Source organism: Pteropus alecto, unplaced genomic scaffold, assembly GCF_000325575.1.
Source record: "Pteropus alecto unplaced genomic scaffold, ASM32557v1 scaffold288, whole genome shotgun sequence".
NCBI lineage: Eukaryota > Metazoa > Chordata > Mammalia > Chiroptera > Pteropodidae > Pteropus > Pteropus alecto.
The window spans coordinates 3924009-3942921 of NW_006442124.1; the positions used below are offsets into that span (position 1 = coordinate 3924009).

General features: G+C 45.9%; 1 protein-coding gene across 4 annotated transcripts in view; it reads right to left on the reverse strand.

Moving 5' to 3' along the window:
* UXS1 (UDP-glucuronate decarboxylase 1) overlaps positions 1-18913 on the reverse strand; it is a 105386-nt gene that overhangs the window by 2990 nt on the left and 83483 nt on the right. For 3 of the 4 annotated variants that reach the window (XM_006920799.2, XM_006920798.3, XM_006920800.3), the window contains 5 exons: positions 17851-17970; positions 11330-11373; positions 7728-7788; positions 5344-5401; positions 3448-3551 (listed from right to left, as the gene is read on the reverse strand). In XM_006920799.2, coding sequence (XP_006920861.1) covers positions 3448-3551; positions 5344-5401; positions 7728-7788; positions 11330-11373; positions 17851-17970 — 387 coding nt within the window. The remainder of the gene's footprint in view (positions 1-3447; positions 3552-5343; positions 5402-7727; positions 7789-11329; positions 11374-17850; positions 17971-18913) is intronic. The other variant, XM_015596298.2, reaches the window with a different exon arrangement.

The window sequence follows — 18913 nt, forward strand, 5'->3', positions numbered from 1 at the left end:
CCACTTCTATGAGTTACTCATTTTTTCCCAGGGTATCTCCCACATACAGATGAGGTATACATGTTAAACTTGTTTGTTTTTCTCTTGTTAATCTGTCTTTTATTACAGGGGTCTGTAATAAAAGAGAGGTAGAGGGAAAATTATATTTCCTTCCCTGCACTCTTTACTATGTAGTTTTTAAAGGTAAGCAGCTCTAGACCATACTCTTCCCGTGTCTGTGACCTTACAGGGAGGCAGCCACAACCCACAGAGCCATGCCTAGGATGGTCCTACATTTACTAAGCACCTACAATATGCCAGGCTCTACGGCAGCTGCTGGAGCTACTGCTGTACACAAGCCCATATATCTCTGCCCTCAGTGAGCACACATTTTAACAAGACCCACGGGGTAAGCAAAGAAGTAAAAAGGGAAAGGCAGAGAAAAAAATGATATAGATGATAGAGGCTCTGTTCATCCCTCTGGTGACCAAATCGAAGTTGTGACAGAAACAAGAAACAGCAGCAAGGAAAAAATCACCTGGGATCTAGATGAGCAAGCCATACAACTAGCGACATGTCCAAGAAAGCACCCTGCAACAGAAGAAGGTAGGACGGGGCTAGGATGTGGGGCTGCCCGGTCCAGAGTGGCTGAGCAACATGGAAGCTGCAGCAGTGGGAGAAGCCTCTTAAAGGGGCCGCGTCCGCAAGCGGAATTTTGCAGTGACGGACCTGCTCACTCTGAGCACCAGTGCCTTACAGGGAGACATTGTTGGAGTGAGGGCCGAGACTCTCTTGGTACAGAAGTGCCGGCAGTATCCATTGTTCCATGTTGAGCCCTCCCGTCTCCCACTGTGCAGGCACAGTGCTACCATAGCCTGGATGTCTTCAAAGTGGATAACAGAGGTCAGTCCACCCAGAGGATTCCCTGAAACCCCGCTCCCCCAACTCATGCCTCCCCCCAAGCCACACCTGGTATATCCTCAGCAAGTCAGGTGCTTCTTACTGAGACTCACACTGGAGGCAGCCTCGGTTTCTGGTGTGGCCTTTTCAGGCAACTATAAGCACAGCATCTGTGGACTGCTTGTCAAATCTTAACAGGTAGCCTTGGAGGGGTAGAGGCTTGGGCTAAGTTTGGCCTGTAGCTGAACCCCTCTCAGGACTGTGCCACTGGGCACCTACTTCACAAATCCACACTAATAAGACTGGGAGACTTAGGAGCTTTGCTTAGTACATAGAAACACACAGAAAGGCAGCCAAAATGGGAAGACAAAGAAGTAGAAACCATATGAGAGAAGAGAACAGAGATCCAGATATAACGGAGTCAAGTAATCTAACAGATGCAGAGTTCAAAACACTGGTTATAAAGATGGTCAATGAACTTTTGGTTAAATTCAGTGAGAACTCCAACAAAGAGATAAAAAACATAAAAATGGAAATGGAAATTATAAAAGAGAACCAGTCTGAAATGGAGAACACATTATCTGAGATGAGAAGTATATTAAATTGAATAAACAAAGAAATAAACAAAGTGAATAAAGAAGAGGATCAAATGCTCTATCTAGAGGACAGGAAAGCCAAGGACACTCAATCAGAATGGCAAGAAAAAAGATGCCAAAACTTTAAAAATAATTTAAGGAGTATATGAGACATTATTAAGGCTCCAAATATTCGTCTGATTGGTGTAAATAAAGAAAATCGAGATGTTGAACAGCTGTTTGAAGAAATAATGATGGAAAAGTTCCCTAATCTGGTGAAGGAAATGGACATAAAACCCCAGGAAGCTCAGAAAATTCCAAAAATCAGGGATCCAAAGAGGCCCACACCAAGACACATCATAATTAAAATGCCAGAGGTTAACTCCAAAGAATATTAAAAGCAGCAAGAGAAAAACAAATAATTACTTATAAGGGAACACTCTTAAGACTGGCAGCTGATTTCTCAAAAGAAATTATGCAGGACAGAAGGGCTTGGCTAAAAATATTCGACAGGAGGAAGACCCAGGATCTACAACCAAGAATACTTTATCCAGCAAAGCTATCGTTTAGACTTGAAGGACAGATAAAGAGCTTCCCAGACATAAATAAGCTAAAGGAATTTATCACCACCAAGCCAATATTACAGAAAATGTTGGAAGGACTTCTTTAAGAAGAAAAAACATGTATCAAAAACAGGAATAAACAATGGTAACAACTACCTTCTTATCAATAAGTACCTTAAATGGAAAAGAATTAAGTGCTCCAACCAAAAGATAGAGCGGCTGAAAGGATAAGAAAGCAAGACCTCTACATATGAAAAGGTAGATGGAAAAAGATGCTGCTTTGATCGACCTAGAAGGTATTTAAGTCAGACAGAGAAAGATAAACACTATATGATTTCACTTATGTGCGGAATCTAAATAAAAGAACAAACTAATAAAAAACAGACTCACAAATACAGTGGACAATTTGGTGATGGACAGAAGGGAGGGCATTTTGGGGGGCTGGGAGATTGGGGTGAAGGGCTAAAGAAGTACAAATTAGTAGCTGACCGACGGTCACAGGTATGAGGAGCACAGTATACAGAATGCAGTTAACATTAATACATTGGCTAGGTAGAGGGCCAGGGGAGGGAGGATGCAATTGGGAGGATAGTTTTATGAACTATATAGATATCTGACCAATATACTATATACTTGAAATAAAATAAAATAATAATAATAAAAAAAAAACCAAGAGCAAAATTTAAAAAAAAGGTGGTGCGGGGTGGGGGAGGGGACAGCGACATGACAGACAGTAAACAGGTGAGCTTGCTCCTGGAGATGTGGCTGCCCAGGAAGGCCTTTCTAATGAGATGGCCTCTGAACTGAGACCCGAAGGACAAGAATGCAGCAGCCACATGCAGCCCTGGGGAACACACAGCCCAAAAGGACAGGAATCCTAGGCTGAGGGAGAACTCTGCAGCTTCTTGCAGGACACAGAGTGACTTAGTTGAAGAACAACTGGAAGGCCCATGTCTTCACCTCACCTTCAATCTCTCACACTTCCAACCTGGTGTTCTGCTTGCGCAGGAATGGGTGGCACTTGCTCATGATGGTCCACAGCATCTTCACCCAACCCTGCATGTGCAAAACCATCCTGGGCCTTGTGGTGGCAGGCGGGTCACCCATGGCTATGAGGGGCCTGCAGGTATGTGGCATCACCTCAATGCTGATTTCATGGGTGAGGCTGTGTATGTGTTTGTGTGTGTGTGAGACTTTATAAAAGCAGAGCTCCCAACAGGCCTAAGCTACTTCCCCACTACCAGAAAATGAAAGAAACATGATGTGAGAAGTCACTAGATAAAGGTAATGGCCTAAAAATCACCCTACTGGTCTGCCCCGATGCTGGAGCCCCGCCGGCTCCACTGAGGGCTACCCAATAATGGCTGGCCCTGCGAGGACATGAATGCAGGAGGGGAAGGGGCGACCTTTTGACCCAAGGCAACACTTACCACAGGCTCCCACCCCAGCATCAACTTCGCTTTTCTGATGTCTGGTTTTCTTTTCTGTGGATCATCCTGGGCTTCAGAGAGAAATTGAATTTCACTTCCACTACCTGAGTTGTTTTTAAAAGAGAAAGGTTAAGAGCATTACAGACCACTGGAGAAGTGAAGTTTTACTAGAGATTTCAAAACGCCATCTGTGCGGTGGATAGGTTGCAGGTTGATTGTGTGACGCATTTCTCATGGAGTCACTCGGCCACATGAGGGTCTGCCCCATGCTGCCAGCTCCAAGGCAGACCACCCACCATCAGCTAACGGATGTGCCCACCGAGCATAACTCCAGAGTAAGTAAAAGTGGCAAATGTGGTCTGTGTTGAAATGTGGTGTGCGGTTGTCTGTGACACTGCTGCCCCCACTGAGCACCCTGGGTGGTTGTGTCCTGGAGGAGGCCCTCGTCTGGAATGAGACCAGCCTTCAACTCGTTTAACCAGTTGAGTGCAGGGTCAGTGACCATCAGCCAGATCTGGGTTGACACTCGATGAAAACCTGGGTACTTACGCACTTGCAAGAGTGAGTCCTCAGCAGACATGTAAGCTATCTAGCTACCCTGCTGGACAGGGAGCCTGGCTTGTTCAGCATCCTAGCTGGGTGCAGACCTCACTGGCCAGCAGAATCAAGCCATGCCCATGACTGTCAGCCAGCCCTGCAGGAGAAACCGCCAGTGGAGGCCAAACCCATCAGCAGTTACACTGCAGCTCATTCAGAGTTTAGACCAGCGCTTCTCAAACTTTAACACGTACATGCATCACCTGAAGATGCTGTCAAAATGTAGACTCTAACTCAGAAGATATGGGTGGGAGGTGTGATTCTGCATTTCCAGCATGTGCCTGGGTGCTGCTGCTGAGGCTGGCCTGGGCCTCACTCTGAATAGTGAGGTCACAGATGGCCTCGACCTCACAGCAGCTGTTAACCGTGCACCCCCTTCTCACTGGGACGGGGATGGACAGATTCTGAAAAGCCGGGGACATGGATCAGAATGGAGGCTGCTGGGGCCATGAGATGCTGTGGCTCTCATCTCTGGAAGGTCACCTCCTCCTCCATCTAGCTGTCCAGAGTTGATGAGAGCAACGCTAGTAGATGACAGCTCACTGCCAGGAAGGACAACGCCGCAGAATCAATCCAGCTAAGTGTAGGGTCTAGACATCCACTTCAGAACAGCCTACCTAGTCTAGCAAACTACACTCTATTTTCTTGTTTTGTGTTGACTCAAATTTCTCCATCAACCCTGGAAAAGAACCACCCCCCTCCACCACCACCACTCTCAAAGGCCAGATTTCCCAGAGCTCCAGTTAGCACCATGGTGTGACAAAGGGCACACCCAGGGCACGTCTGCAATCCAAGGGCCGACTGAAAATACACACACTTCTATGGCTGAAGTGCTTACCCCTGAGGCTACTCCCAGTATCTACACTGCCTCCAACATTTCACAGCAGGGTGGCCAGAGCTGTAAACAGATTCCATCAGAAACACAAGCTGGCGTGGCTCTCTCCTGCTCTCCGAAATACCACGCTCAGCACTGCCAGTGTCTGGAAATCAAACTGCTGTCACCTATGCAGAATGATCTATCATCACGTCTCAAGCACTGGGAACAAAGCTGTTCTTTCAGTTCCACACAGACCTACAATTGCCAAGGTGAACAAGGCCCAGATCCCTCCCCGTCCCTTTCGCCTTTATCTTTCCATTTCTTAATCAAAGAATCAGAAAACAATTAAGTGCTCTTAATAAAGTTCTGCTTTCTATCCAATTGAATTAGCTTGTATTAATTACACATTATCTAGTTAAGGTGTTCTAACTGATAGGGTAAATGCAGGTAGTTTCACTCAGGAAGGTGTATGTCTTACTTACCAACAAGGTTTTTAATTAACTGAGCAAATTCCAGGATTGTGTGTTCTTCTGGGTTCCCCTAAGGAAGAAATGGGTTCTGGTTACAAGTGTAACTGCAAGAGCAGACACCACCACCCACAAACATGAACGTCTTCAAAGGTGTTGTGGGCTGACTTTGGCATCTCAGGAAGTCAGTGGGCTCCTTCCTGCCTCTTCATGTTTCACTGGGTGCTGAACTTTTCAAGATGATGACTTTACAGCCTGGCAGGGTGCAGACTGCACCTATTGCCACTTGTGTCCTCAAGACTAGCATCTGTTGACAAGAACACCCTTCGGCAAGGTCAAGTGTGTCTAATGTGCCTACACATTCTCTGTCTGAGTTACTGTGCCAGACAATTTCCATATCTAACCTACCTGGAAGTGCAGTGTCACTCTGCATAGAAGTTGGGTTCTGCAAAATTAGCTCTCCTAAGACAATTTATTTCTGTTTGGGTACACTGTGTCAACACCTTAAGTAACAAAGTACTTGCAAACTTGCACATGAAAGCCATTTACAGGAACGAAATGCATTCACAGATGAGGGCTCTGGGCAAGCTGGAGGGCGAGGGGAGCTGACTTTTTTGGAAGCTTTAAGGAAAACCATTTTCTCCTTTTGTTCTTTTTATCACACATTAAAGCAGCCATTGCTCCTCTTCCCTTACCAAACTGCTACTCTGATCTGCTGCTACCCCATCATAAGAGACCACTATAAAGATTGGCAGTTATATATCCCAAATACTCTTTATTCCCAGTTTCGTAGTTCATCCTGAACCTAGAAGGTGACAAGCAGGTAGGGAGCTTGGGCCTGGTGATGAGCAGAGAAAGGGCTGCTTAGCAAAGTGGGGTGATGGGAATTTGGGAGGAAGTGGCCCCGTCTTTATCAGGGCTATCGGCAGACTTACGCTTCAGACTTTAGGGAAGACAGGTTTCTACAAGAGATAGGTGTTCCCAAATGTCCCTGTACGAAGGCCCCCAAAAGAGGACAGAAGGAACATGGTATCTAAGTAAAAACGATCAGTGACAACACTCACATTTAATACAAGAGTAAGGAAGGTATGTCTTTCACAGGTCGGTAAACACCCGAAGTAAACTGAGGCCCAGAGAACATGTCTCAGTCTGCTTTTAACTGCATGTTTCTTCAACAGGGCATGAAAGAAGTGCTGGCTGGGTGCTTCCGTACCTGCAAATCGGTCAGCAGCCCCGCTAAGGGAGTGACCTCTCCAGAGCCCACCCTTTCCTATTTGGTAGGAAAATGGACACCATGGAACATGCTTAAAATTGCTGGCTACAAAGCGAAGTACAAGGAAAAGTTTCTTAGTGGTTTCCAAGAAACAAGCCGGCCTGGCCATACCTGTTTCTAAAAACTGTAGGATGCAGGAAAAGTGGTCTGGGAGAAGCACCTGCAAGAGACTCCCAGGCTTTATCAAGGTGATGTTGTCGAGGTGAGGCAGTGCTAAGGTGGCTCCTGGTGAGCTAAGGGGCTCTCATGTCATTTGTCAATGACAGATGCAGAACACCTTGAATGCTGGACAGTCTACACTGGACAACTCACATTTTAAACGAGATGGAATGAGACTCTTCAGAAGACTGAAAGAGTAAGAGGACTCCAGTGTGACATGACCTCTGGCTGAAAGAGCCAGAGAGGAGACGACTCAGGTGGGATGACCGTGCCCTGCAAATCCATGGAAAGCCGCCACACTGCAGAGCCATCGCGCCAGCTCTGAATGGCCTCGCATGCAGAGAACACCAGCAAATGAACATACAAGGAATGAGATTTTAGTCCTAAATATAGGGAAAAACTTTCTGTCACCTACAACCATCCAAGGACAGAATAAAGTACTCTAAGGAGAAGCAAGTTCACCAACATTGTGTTTAAGGCCAAGCAAAACAGCCCTACAATTCTTCCAATGGGCATTTTCTGAGACCGCAACACAAAAGTGGTCTGTGCAGCTGAGTCTACAGACATGATCAGTAACTGGAAACCTTTAACTGCCTCCATCTTCTCAAGTCTCATTTAATTAAGTCTTACAAAGATTATCTGTACATTAAATGATGGGCAAAGGAATCCACCCAAAATGTCCATCTCCTGAAGGCTGTACAAGGTTGTAGACCCGGGCCCTTCAGTGAACAGAGTTGGTTCAGTGTCTATTACATTGTTCATTCATGTCTTGGAGATGTTTTACGTCTTTATAATCTAGTACTTTATTTTGTGTTTTTCTTTTTCTTTAGTATCCAGTAAGCAACAAACGTACATGCCCTAAATGTGAGACAGCAAAAAAAAGCAAAGCCCGGTCCTTTTCATGATTTCACAAAAGAATGAGCCTGTGACCTGTTCCGGAGAGAATGGTAGGAGAGGATGTACTCACCAGGTTGACCGGGCTGCTGACATTGCTGTTCATGAGAGCCACCAGGCCATTCACCAGGTCACTAGAAAGAAGGAAAGGCCGGCTCAGGTGGCGTCTGCTGAGTAGCAGACACAAGCCACCTCCCAGGAGAAAACCCAAACCCAAATGGAAAACTGGATGTCAAAATAAAGTCCTGCAAATAAGAGGGCGTTGAGAATGCTGAAGTTCTCATGGATGAAATGACATGACGTTTGGGACTTGATTTCAGTGGGTGGGGTGTAGATGGCTAAACAAGATGGAAGCCGAGTGATGGGGTTGGGTGCTCTGCTTTTGTAAATTTCTCAAATCCTTTAAAAAATAAATTAAAATAGACCCACACCTCAAAAAGATGGAATTGATACAAGTTTCTTATGAAAGTCCAAGTGACATGTGAACCCAGGTAGTTGGCCAATACGAAAGCAGATGATTAAAAACAAAAAAAAAAAGATCCACTGAAATGAAAGGACTCCAGTATCTAATTCCCACACGGGCAAAGCACAGATAAAGCCAAATAATACTGAGTGTTGAAACAAACTGGAACTTTGCTCCCTACTTTCTGGACCTTCAATTTGCCCACCCCCGGCCCCAAACACCTTGTATGAAACGGTCAGGGGTATCTGGATGTTTCAAATGAATCAACTGGGCCATGAAGGTGAAGATAAGTAAGCAAATTTTCGCTTACCAAGGTTTGGTTCTTATTTTCAGAAGCTTTAAAGTGTGGCTCTGTTAAAAAAAAGTTACTTCGTAAAAATGACACCTCACTGTTACACACAAGCACTTTCTTTAAGTCTACATTCATCGGCTGTTTCTTAGAAGACTCAAAGTTCAGTTCTGGTGATCCTAATGAAGTCTATTTTGAAACCTCTCCCTCTTCCGTCGTTACCAGCAAGGAGCAGGTTATAGGGCGAACTTCCAAAAGAAATCCTCAGGTTTTGCTTTCCTTTTCATTGAAAAAAAATTTTTTTTTGGAGGTGGTGGTGGGGGATATTGATTAAACAAGCTATTTTCTGGCTTTTTGTTGATAATAAATGGGTATTTTGTGTGACTACACCTAACGTCCATTCTGTTTTCACTGTTCAAATAACTGCTGACTTGGGATGATTCACCTTTCTAGAAACTGGTAAAAAGTCACTTCATCACTATGGCAGTAACTTACATTATAACACACTCTCTCATGGCATACATTTCTGCGTATGCGTAAAAGACATTAAAAGCTGCCATTTAGTGTCACCCACAATCGTTTTTCATACGGAAGTTGGGGGGGGGGTCCATATAAGCTGGAAGATGACTGACTCTTACGCAATCAAACTTGTTGGGGGGGCACACATCTTTTATGTTATAAACTGGCAACTTTTAAGGTCAACATTGCACAGATCACACTCATTTAACCTGAAGCTCTTTAAAAGTGTCATTTTGACAAAGTGACTTTAAAAAAAATATATATAGCATGCCTCTGTTATGTGAATGAGGACGTAACTGACCATGAAAATCAAACACGGTCATGCCAGGATGTCAATGCATATGACCCAGACCTCAGGGACCATGAAATGCTACCACACGGCCATCAAATTTTGGAAACAGTAGATTTAGTGCAGTAAATACAAATTCAGACATTGTGCAACTTTTAACTATGGAGTAAAAAGATTCTCAGTTTCTAAAAAAATAGCTTATTAAAGTAGCAAAAGTTTGATAAGTTAACTCCCTCAGCTGAGTCTTAAATACCTAAAAGTGGAAGTGGGGAAAGGCCTCTGCCTAGTCTGATGAAGACACTGAGCTTCATTTTCACAGACCTCCCAACAAGAGAAGCAGATTATCATCGGAGCGTGGGAGCAAACAGTGCAGCACTACGAGGAAAGCATGGTCCACAACACTTCCAGTGACATCACTTCAGCCCTGTTCCCAAGTTGTTACTTGGAGTCTGAGTCGATGACCACATGTGTGGCTGTGCCTGTCCGAGCAGGCCGGGCAGCGTGGCCACGTGTATCCCGAGATGAGATGGTATGCAATATGTGCATCACTGAATTCTTAAAGTATTTTAATCACTAGCAAAGAAAAAAAAGTATCTAATGCTATTTTCAATGAATTTTATATCCGATGCTTTGAGATGAGAATAGTAAGAACGAGTTCGAACTGACTTCCCTTTTACCCGGTCTCACTAATATTTCGTGAGGTGCTACAGCTGGAGAAGCGTGGGGAACACTGATAAGGTGGTTCCAAGACATTCACTGTAACCGGAGACTGCAAGACTCCGTCAGGAAAGTGCAGACTGGGGGTGGTGTGAGTGAAGGAGGGTGGGGTGAAATGTATTATTATGAAAAGATGGTAATCAATACACAGAAGTCCAATTAACATGGTCACGACACAGACGTGCCACGACAGTTCTCTGAGCACACGGGGCTGGGGTTAAGTGATTTGAAATGAAAACAATTCTGAAGGAGGGGCAGCGCCACTTCCTGGTTAAATCCCTTTGTAGAATATCCGGGCAATGAAGTGCCTCATTTTATTTCACTCCCAGGTTTTTTGTCCCGCAGAGCAACATACTAACGGGAGGGGAGAAAAAAACACTGACTGCTATGGACATTTAGTCATAGCTTCCTTTTAGACTAAAAGTGAAAATTCACAAGCAATAAACACTTTCAGGAAAAACCTATAGTAGCTGTTTTTAAGTTTTTTGTTTTTTTCTTTGTGTTTTTCCCCACTAAGAGGTCCATTTTTCAAAGCGATTTCTACCCTGGACCTCACACAATCATACAAAAGTCTATGTGATTGCTCTGGCTGAGGTGCAGCTGGGTGTACCCAGACCCACACCCCCACCATGTCACCCCTACAGCATCCCTGGGATGGCCTCGAGACACCAGGAACAGCATTTTCTGACGGGCATTCCAGGGCATTTGCACTGAAAACTGAAAATATTTGATGTCAAAATCTAGAACTCGATTTTATAATGATTTAGGACACCGCAAACATACAGAATTCACAGTAACTGTCACGTGGGAAAGTATTTGGGTACATGTAACTGCTTATATAACTCTCCTTTTAGAATCCAAACTGCATTTTAAAATTAGTCATCAACTGAACTGACCAACAAAAAACTAAATTTATGAGGGTTACCATGACAATGAAAATTACCATGTGAGACTATTCAGCAAAGTTCTTAAAAATATTTTTATCTGGATTTAGTTTCAGCACAAAATTCGACAGCATTAGGACACTCTATCCTATCCACTCCAGAAAGTCATATTTAAATGTGTCAGATTTGGATGATTATGGCCAAATCTGGAGCTGGCCTACACTGAAACTATTGTTGCCACGAAACTGGGCAGGTTTACCTACAGAACACTAGGTGGCAGTAAAGGATAAGCACATGAGTCAGGAGGCACTGACTCACACGGTAACTTAACTTTAAACAGAGAAGCAAAAGAGTTTTCCCGTCTTAAAATTAAAACAAACTTTTCACCAAGCCACATTGCTAGAGCTGTGAAGCCAATTACTGTGTAAAACAGACACTGCCTGTTGGGTCTGCAGCAGTGCTGCTGGAAGCATCGTGAAGACCGGGCTGCCGGCTGCGGGCCCAGCTGTCTTACCTGACATACTGAAAGGCCCTGGTCTGCGACCCGGATCCGTACACCTGGAAAAAACCGACAGTTAGACCTCACGTTCTGTGCTTCACAATTATGCCCTGATGGTGAGAAGGTGGCAGAAGTACTTCTGCGTGTGTATACATAGGTTTTCTTTGAAAGACAGTATTGGAAGGAGTGAGATGTTAGTCTTAGAATGTGTCAGGCGCAGCAGGTCCTGGGGTCTCTGAGTCCGGCAGGGTCCGACAGACCCACAGGAAGGGCACTCAGTACATCTCACTGCGTCCTCTGCCGGGCTGCCCATCAGCATAGCTGGGTGCTCTGCCAGACCCAGCCACAGAGCCCCTGGGAGGAGGCCGGCGTCCCGGTATTTTTACAGCTGGTTCCCTGGGTGATTCCAAGGTGCGGCCGAGGTCGAGAACCACCCAGGGTGCTCTGGCTGAGAGGGGGGCTCATGCTCTGCTCGTGTGCCTGGGTGCTTCTAGGTCGCCACCTCTAGTCTACTTTCCACCTGGCCAAGGGCTGCTCATCTCTCAGGAACAAGCTTGGATGCTGCCCCCCTAGGAGGCATCCTCTGGCTTATTCCCAGGAGTAAATGTACGGTTGTGCCCTTCGCTCGGCGGTCCCCCTTCCCCCGCACCCCAATCTTCCAGACTCCACTGATGATGCCCCCTGGGAGCTCCCTGGGTCAGGATGTCTGCCCCACTGTGGCTGGCAAGGTGCAAGTGCTCGACGAACATGTGCGGGACGATGGCTTTGTGAATTCTGCACTCTATGCCACTTAATAAGAGTGAAGAGACTGAAACAGAAGGCTCTTTGAGGGATGCCCTAACCCTTCAGTTAAAAAGAATGAAAGAGCCAGGAGTTTGTCTGCTTGCTGGCTTGTAGTGGAAAGCAGGCAGCTGGGAGGAGGGACTGCCGTCTGGAGCAGCCAGATGCCCAAGCCCCAAGATAACAATGCCAGTCCCTCCTCCCACAGGCCACCAGCCCCCGGACAGCAAAGGAGAGCCACCCATAGCTCTGCGGACTCTACCCCACTGGGCTCACGCCCTGATCTGGTCTTAACACTGGGTCAGCGGGTCTGCTCTTTTATTTGGGCAACATCCCCGGCAAGTCCCTGCATGTGCAGAGCAGCATGGCCTTCAACAAGCTGCCCGGGCTCAGTCTTCCATATGATCACCCCCCATGTGTGGTCTCACAAAGCAGAGCTCACTCATGAACATGCACAGGCAGCTCTCAGTCCCATCCAAACGTGCTGGAAGGAATGTGTCCAGGGCACCCATGTTACTACCGTAATTGTTTTGGGGCACCATGAATGGCACCCATATAAGATAGCAAACTTAATGTGTGAGTTCTGACTGCTCCACTGACTGGCTGGTCTCCCATGTCTCTCCATCTCCTCAGGCCTTCCTAGTCCCTGAGACACAACGGTATTGAAATCAGGCCAGTTAACAACCCTACAATGGCCTCTAAGTGTTCAAGTGAAAGGAAGAGCTGCATGTCTCTCACTCTAAATCAAAAGCTAGAATGATTAAGCCAAATGAGGAAGGCACGTCGAAAGCCAAGACAGGCGGAAAACTCGGCCTCTTGCCCCAAACAGTTAGCCAAGTTGTGGATGCAATAAATGAGGAAGGCACGTCGAAAGCCAAGACAGGCCGAAAACTCGGCCTCTTGCCCCAAACAGCCAAGTTGTGGATGCAAAGGAAAAGTTCTTGAAGGAACTTAAAAGTGCTACTCCAGAGAACACACAGATGATATGGAAGTGAAACAGCTTCATCGGTGACATGCAGAAAGGTGTAGTGGTCTGGACAGATCAACCCAGCCACAACAGTCCCTTAAACCAAAGCCTCATCCAGAGCACGGCTCTAACTCTCTTCAGTCCTATAGAGCTGAGAGGTGAGGGAGCTGCAGAAGAAAAGTTTGAGGCTAGCGGAGGTTGGATCATGAGGTTTAGGGAAATTAGCCGTCTCCATAACCTAAAAGTGCAAGGTGAAGCAGCTGGTGCTGATGTAGAAGCTGCAGCAAGTTATCCAGAAGACTTAGCTAAGAAAATTAATGAAGGTGACTACACCATCAACAGATTTCCAATGGAGATGAAATAGCCTTATATTGGAAGAAGCCATCTAGGACTCTTATCCTTAGAGAGAAGTTGGCACCTGGCTTCAAAGCTTCAAAGGTCAGGCTGACTCTCTTGTCAGGGGCGAATGCGGCTGGTGACTAAGTTAAAGCCAATGGTCATTTACCACTCAGAAAATCCTAGGAACCTTGACAATGATGCTACATCTATACTGTTTGTACTCTATAAATGGAACAACAAAGCCTGGATGACAGCACATTGATTTATAAAACGGTTTGCTGAATATTTTAAGTTGCCTGTTGAGACCTACTTCTCAGAAAAAAAGATTACTTTCAAAATATCACTGCTCACTGACAGCGCACCTGGACACCTGAGAGCTCTGACGGACACATACGAGACTGTCATTTTGATGCCTGTTAACGCAATACCCATTCTGTGGCCCATGGATCAAGGAGTAATTTAATTTTGTCTTTCAAGTCTTATTATTTAAGAAATACACCTCCTAAGGCTATAGCTGCCACAGATAGTGATTCTTCTGATGGTTCTGGGAAAAGTAAATTGAAACCTCTGAAAAGGGTTCACCATTCTAGACGCCATTAGGAACATCTGTGAGTCATGGGAAGAAGTCTAAAAATCAACATTAACAGGAGTTTGGGAGAAGTGGACTCCAGCCCTCATGGATGACTCTGAGGGGTCAAGATGACAGCAGAAGGAGTAACTGCAGATGTGGTGGAAACAGCAAGAGAACTAGAATTAGAAGTGTAACCTAGAGATGTGACTGGATTGCTGGCATCTCATAATGAAACTTTAACAGATAAGGAGTTACTTCTTATGGATGAGCAAAGAAAGTGGTTTCTTGAGATGGAATCTACTCCTAGTGAAGATGCTGTGAAGACTATTAAAATGACAACAAAAGACTTAGAATATTAATAAACCTAGTTGATAATGAAGAGGCAGGGTTCAAGAGGACTGACTCCAATTCTGAAAGAAGTTCTACTGTGAGTAAAATGCTATCAAATGGCATCGCATGCAACAGAGAAATCATTTGTGAAAGAAGAGTTGATTCATGGGCAAACTTCATTATTGTCTTATTTTAAAAAATTGCCACAGCCACTCAGCCTTCAGCAACCACCACCCTCATCAGTCAGCAGACACTGACATCAGGGCAAGACCCTCCATGAGCCAAAAATATTAGGACTCACTGAAGCCTCAGATGATGGTTAGCATATTTAAGCAATAAAGTATTTTTCCTTAAGGTACATACATTGTTTTTATTTAGACATAACGCTATTGCACACTTAATAAACTACAGTATAACAAAACATATCTTTCACATGCACTGGGAAACCAACTACTTCATGTGACTCCCTTTATTGCGATACTGGTATGTGGCGGTCTGGATTCGAACCTGCAATGCCTCCGAGGTGCGCCTGTACTACCTGAGTTATCCTAACAGGCATCCAATACAACAGTGACTCAAGATGCTAAGACATGCCCGAAGAATAGTTTGCTGAGGGATAAGATAACAAAAGGCTTCAGAAAAAAACACAGCTGGAAGATAAGCAATTACATTAACCTAGCTTAAAAAAGAGAAGACTAGATATTGAGGTGTTGTTTCCAACAAGAGGTCTTTTGATTCAGAAATGACTTGTTGGAAACAGCAGAAAAGGAAAAAAAAAATGGACACATCTCCTTATTCTCCTTGCTTAATAAACTGTGTTTCCAAAGATGGGCTGGACTGAGAGAAACATGACGTCTCCATAGAAGCATCTGACAAAAGGAAAAGTTAGGACTTCATCAAATCACTGAAGGGAAACAGAATTGTGTGTGAGAGAAAACAAACACGTTCTGAAAGGCCTCCCTGGGGACTCCTGCCTCCTGCCACCAGAGGCGTCTAGAAAAGATGAAATCCCGGCATGTTTTGGACTAATTGCAGTCCTGGATGGCACTAGCCATCCTTCTCCTCTGTCACTGGCACAGACGCTTGCGCAGCATGAAGGCAACACATGAGTTATTACCTTTGCCCACAATGGGTGTATTCTTGGGGCAGGCGGGGGACTTGCTCTCCCACCTGACACTGGGCCCTGGCTGCTGCCCAGGAGACAATAAATCAAAAAGTTCTCGGAAGGCTTTTAACAGTTTGCTCTGCAAACAAAGCAGCTCTGATCTCCTAGTGTAAGGAGAAATGGCTAAAAAGGCACCAGGAGTGACTCTGAAGGTGGGAAATTCTCAATATGACAGCGGGACCGATGAGCCAGGAACACCTCGAAATCCAGTAGCAGGCAGAAGGGGAACAGGGAGTAAGAATGAGCCCCACCTCACAGGGACACTACAACCACTAGTTTCTAGAATGAGTCACTGAGCCACCTGTGCTCATCACAAAGAAAAGCAGCGACTGTAACCCCCACCATTAACTTGGCCACACTTATCACAAGCTGCCTGGGTGCCAGGCACTGTTCTAGAAGCAGAGGCACAGCTGCAAGTGAACCAAAGTTCATGGTATCAGAGTTTACATTCCAGAGAAAGTTGGTGGGTGGAAAATTAATGTTTCCGCTGGTGATAAGTGCAATGAAAATAAAAAGCATGGTTAGAAGGGACAGAGTGACAGGTGGGGTGCATTATATACACAGTGGTCCAGAAGGCTCCTCAAATGAGGGGATAACTGAACGGGGAGACCACCTGGAGGGAAGTGCTCCTGACTGGCAGGAGCAGAGGACTCGGGCTGTGGCGCAGAGTGGGGGTAAGGCTGAGTGTGGAGGGAATCGCAGGACATGAAAAGCCATTTGAGTTCTTGACTTCTCTCCCAAGGCTCCCTCTGGCTGCTGGGTGGAGAGTACCCGACAGGAGAATGAGGGTGGGTAGGAGGCCACAGTGATGAAATGGGAGCTGGTGGCATCACAGACTGGGGCAATGGGAGAAGAGGTGAGAAGGACACGGTATCTGGATATACTTAGGGCAAGGTCACTAGGGTGTGCTGGTGGGTTCGATGTGTGGCGCGGGGTGGGGGGGTTTGGGGGGGACCGAGTGTGACCACAGCATGCCTCTAGCACCAAGGCGCAGAGCTGGCACTTGGTGAGTGTGGAGGCAGGAGAGCAGGCTTGGGGCATCTGCACCTCCAGCTGGGGTCTGGATTCACCTCTCCCCTGTAATGTGTTAAACAAAACTCGCCTAGAAAATGTGTCTTGCCCTGGGGGAGCCACATCAGTTTTCTGGATGGCAGTAGGGAGCAAACACATGCAAGAAGAGCTGAAGATCATGAAGAATGGAGAAAAAGAATGGGGGCTCCGGGTTCAAACACAGCTGCCACCAGAAGCTTGGGCAGTTTATCTGATCTCTGAGCTTCAGTCTCCCGATCTTGGAAATGGGGAAATAACACCACCTGCACCCCACAGATTTGTTGTATTACATGAGTTAAAAGATGTAAAGATCAAAGAACAGAAACAGTAAACAACTCTATTGGTAGGTAGATAGGTAGAGAGAGAAAGGGAGACGTGGATAGGTGGATAGATTCATATGTATATATATTTGTAACTTTCCCCCTTGGAACATACTCAGCTCAAAAGCAAACCATCCTAGAGCATTTTCAGAGTACCGGGATGCTTACCTAGTCTGCAGACCCATCGAACGCTGAGCTTTAAAGGACCACGGAAAGGCCACAGGTTGAAGAGCAAAGAAGTGGAGGCAGAAAGGCAGGGAGAAGAATGGAAAAAGCAGGAGGGAAGAGAAGCAGGGAGAGGAGAAAGGAGGGGAGCACTGGGGATTCAGCAAAACCAAAGAAAACCAACCGAACTTAATCGGCAAACCCCTGGAAGAGCAGGCCCAGGGCCCTCGTTCTCCAGGGAGGCAACGGGAATGGTGGGATGCATGTGGACCAGGCAGGCCACACTGACCCACAGGGGCTATCTGAGGGCGCTGAGCAGCTGGGCGCACCCTCGTCGTACACTCAAACCACTGACTTCAGACCACCAGGTGGCCAGTGGGTTCCAGAATCCTCCCTGGATGGAGAGCCATCAGCAGAGGGATCACTTCACAGCACTGCCAAGAAAACCGCCAAACCAAGAATCTCTACTTCTTGGCACCTGAGGGTCACTGAGTGTAGGTGCACCCCTGGCTACAGCCGGTGGGCCAGAACGTGCAGAGAGGTCTCTGCAGGCTGGCTGGCCAGCCAGGGCAGATGGACTCTGAGGCCTGGGCAGCGTGGACCAAGCCCGCTGCCCATGGCACCATGCTATATGTGGGCTCAGGAAGCAAGGTGGCCCGAGTGACATCAGTCATTCCTCCTCTGCCTTCTGTGAGTGCCTCTCCCCTCCTCGTCACCAGGGGTGGCAGGGATACACAGAAACACAAAGTGGCAACTTAAGTAATGTGATTCCCTAAATCGAGAGAGATATACTCATCCCCCGCTGGAGGTGCCCGATTTTGCTCTTGGCCCAGGGAAGCCGGCGCATACCGTGAGTGGCTCCCCCTGCAGCGCCTGCAGGATGAAGTTGCTGACAACCCGGCCGTCATTCATGTGCATGCGCGGCCCGAATGTGTTGAAGATCCGTGCCACTCGCACCTCAACGCCTTCCTGGAACAGAGAGCAGAGGAAGAGAGAGACAGGGGTGCTCGCTGTGCAGCTCGCACGCACGCTTGGACTTTTCCGGTGCCCCGTGCATCGACAGTGTCGGGACGTGTTCTGCTTTTATTCCTAAATGAAAATGGCATTTTCTTTTAACTGTGTACACTGTGCTCATTGTAAACAAATCTGGACAACATCGAAGATAGTCAAACGTATCCCAGGTGTCACGCCAAATGGTTGCCAGAATCGACACTCTGGTAGAAGATCTGCAGGACACTTACGTATTTATATATATATTTTTTCCCCCAGTGGATATCTATTTTTCCAATTAGGATCATGTCATGCACACTCTTTTATAATTTTTTTCACACAACATTTTTTGCAAATTTATCACTCAATACAGACTTAACTGTCAATGAATATTTAAGAGCTGATTTGAAGGGAGAAAAAAGCACTTTATCTCAGGAAAAGAGGGACAATATAAGCATTCTTAAAGAACTATACTGTGTCTACATCCAGTCTGTTCCACTGAAAAACTAAAGACAACATATCACCCAATAGTGGCTATTAGCTAAATGGCCTGGAAAGATATGTCGACATTGTTTAAAATGGCCGTATGTGGTGAAATTATAGACATTCATTTTCTTCTGTGCTTTTTTTTAGTTTCTATTTTTTTACAATAAATATATATTACTTTTATAATCAGGAAAAACTTATTTTCAAATATGTAATCAGGAAAGTATATTTTTTAAACCTTAAAAGCCTTCTCTAAACTATATTGTTTGTTAGTTTCACAGACTGCTTTTCCATGGATACTAAAGTTAAATGATTTATCGCAAACTCTGAATTAGTAGACTTTCTAATCTGTTGGATCCATCAGACTAAAGAAGTACATTTTCTGGGCATCTGAGCAGGAAAGGCATCGGGGCAGGTAGAATGGTGATGTGAGGAA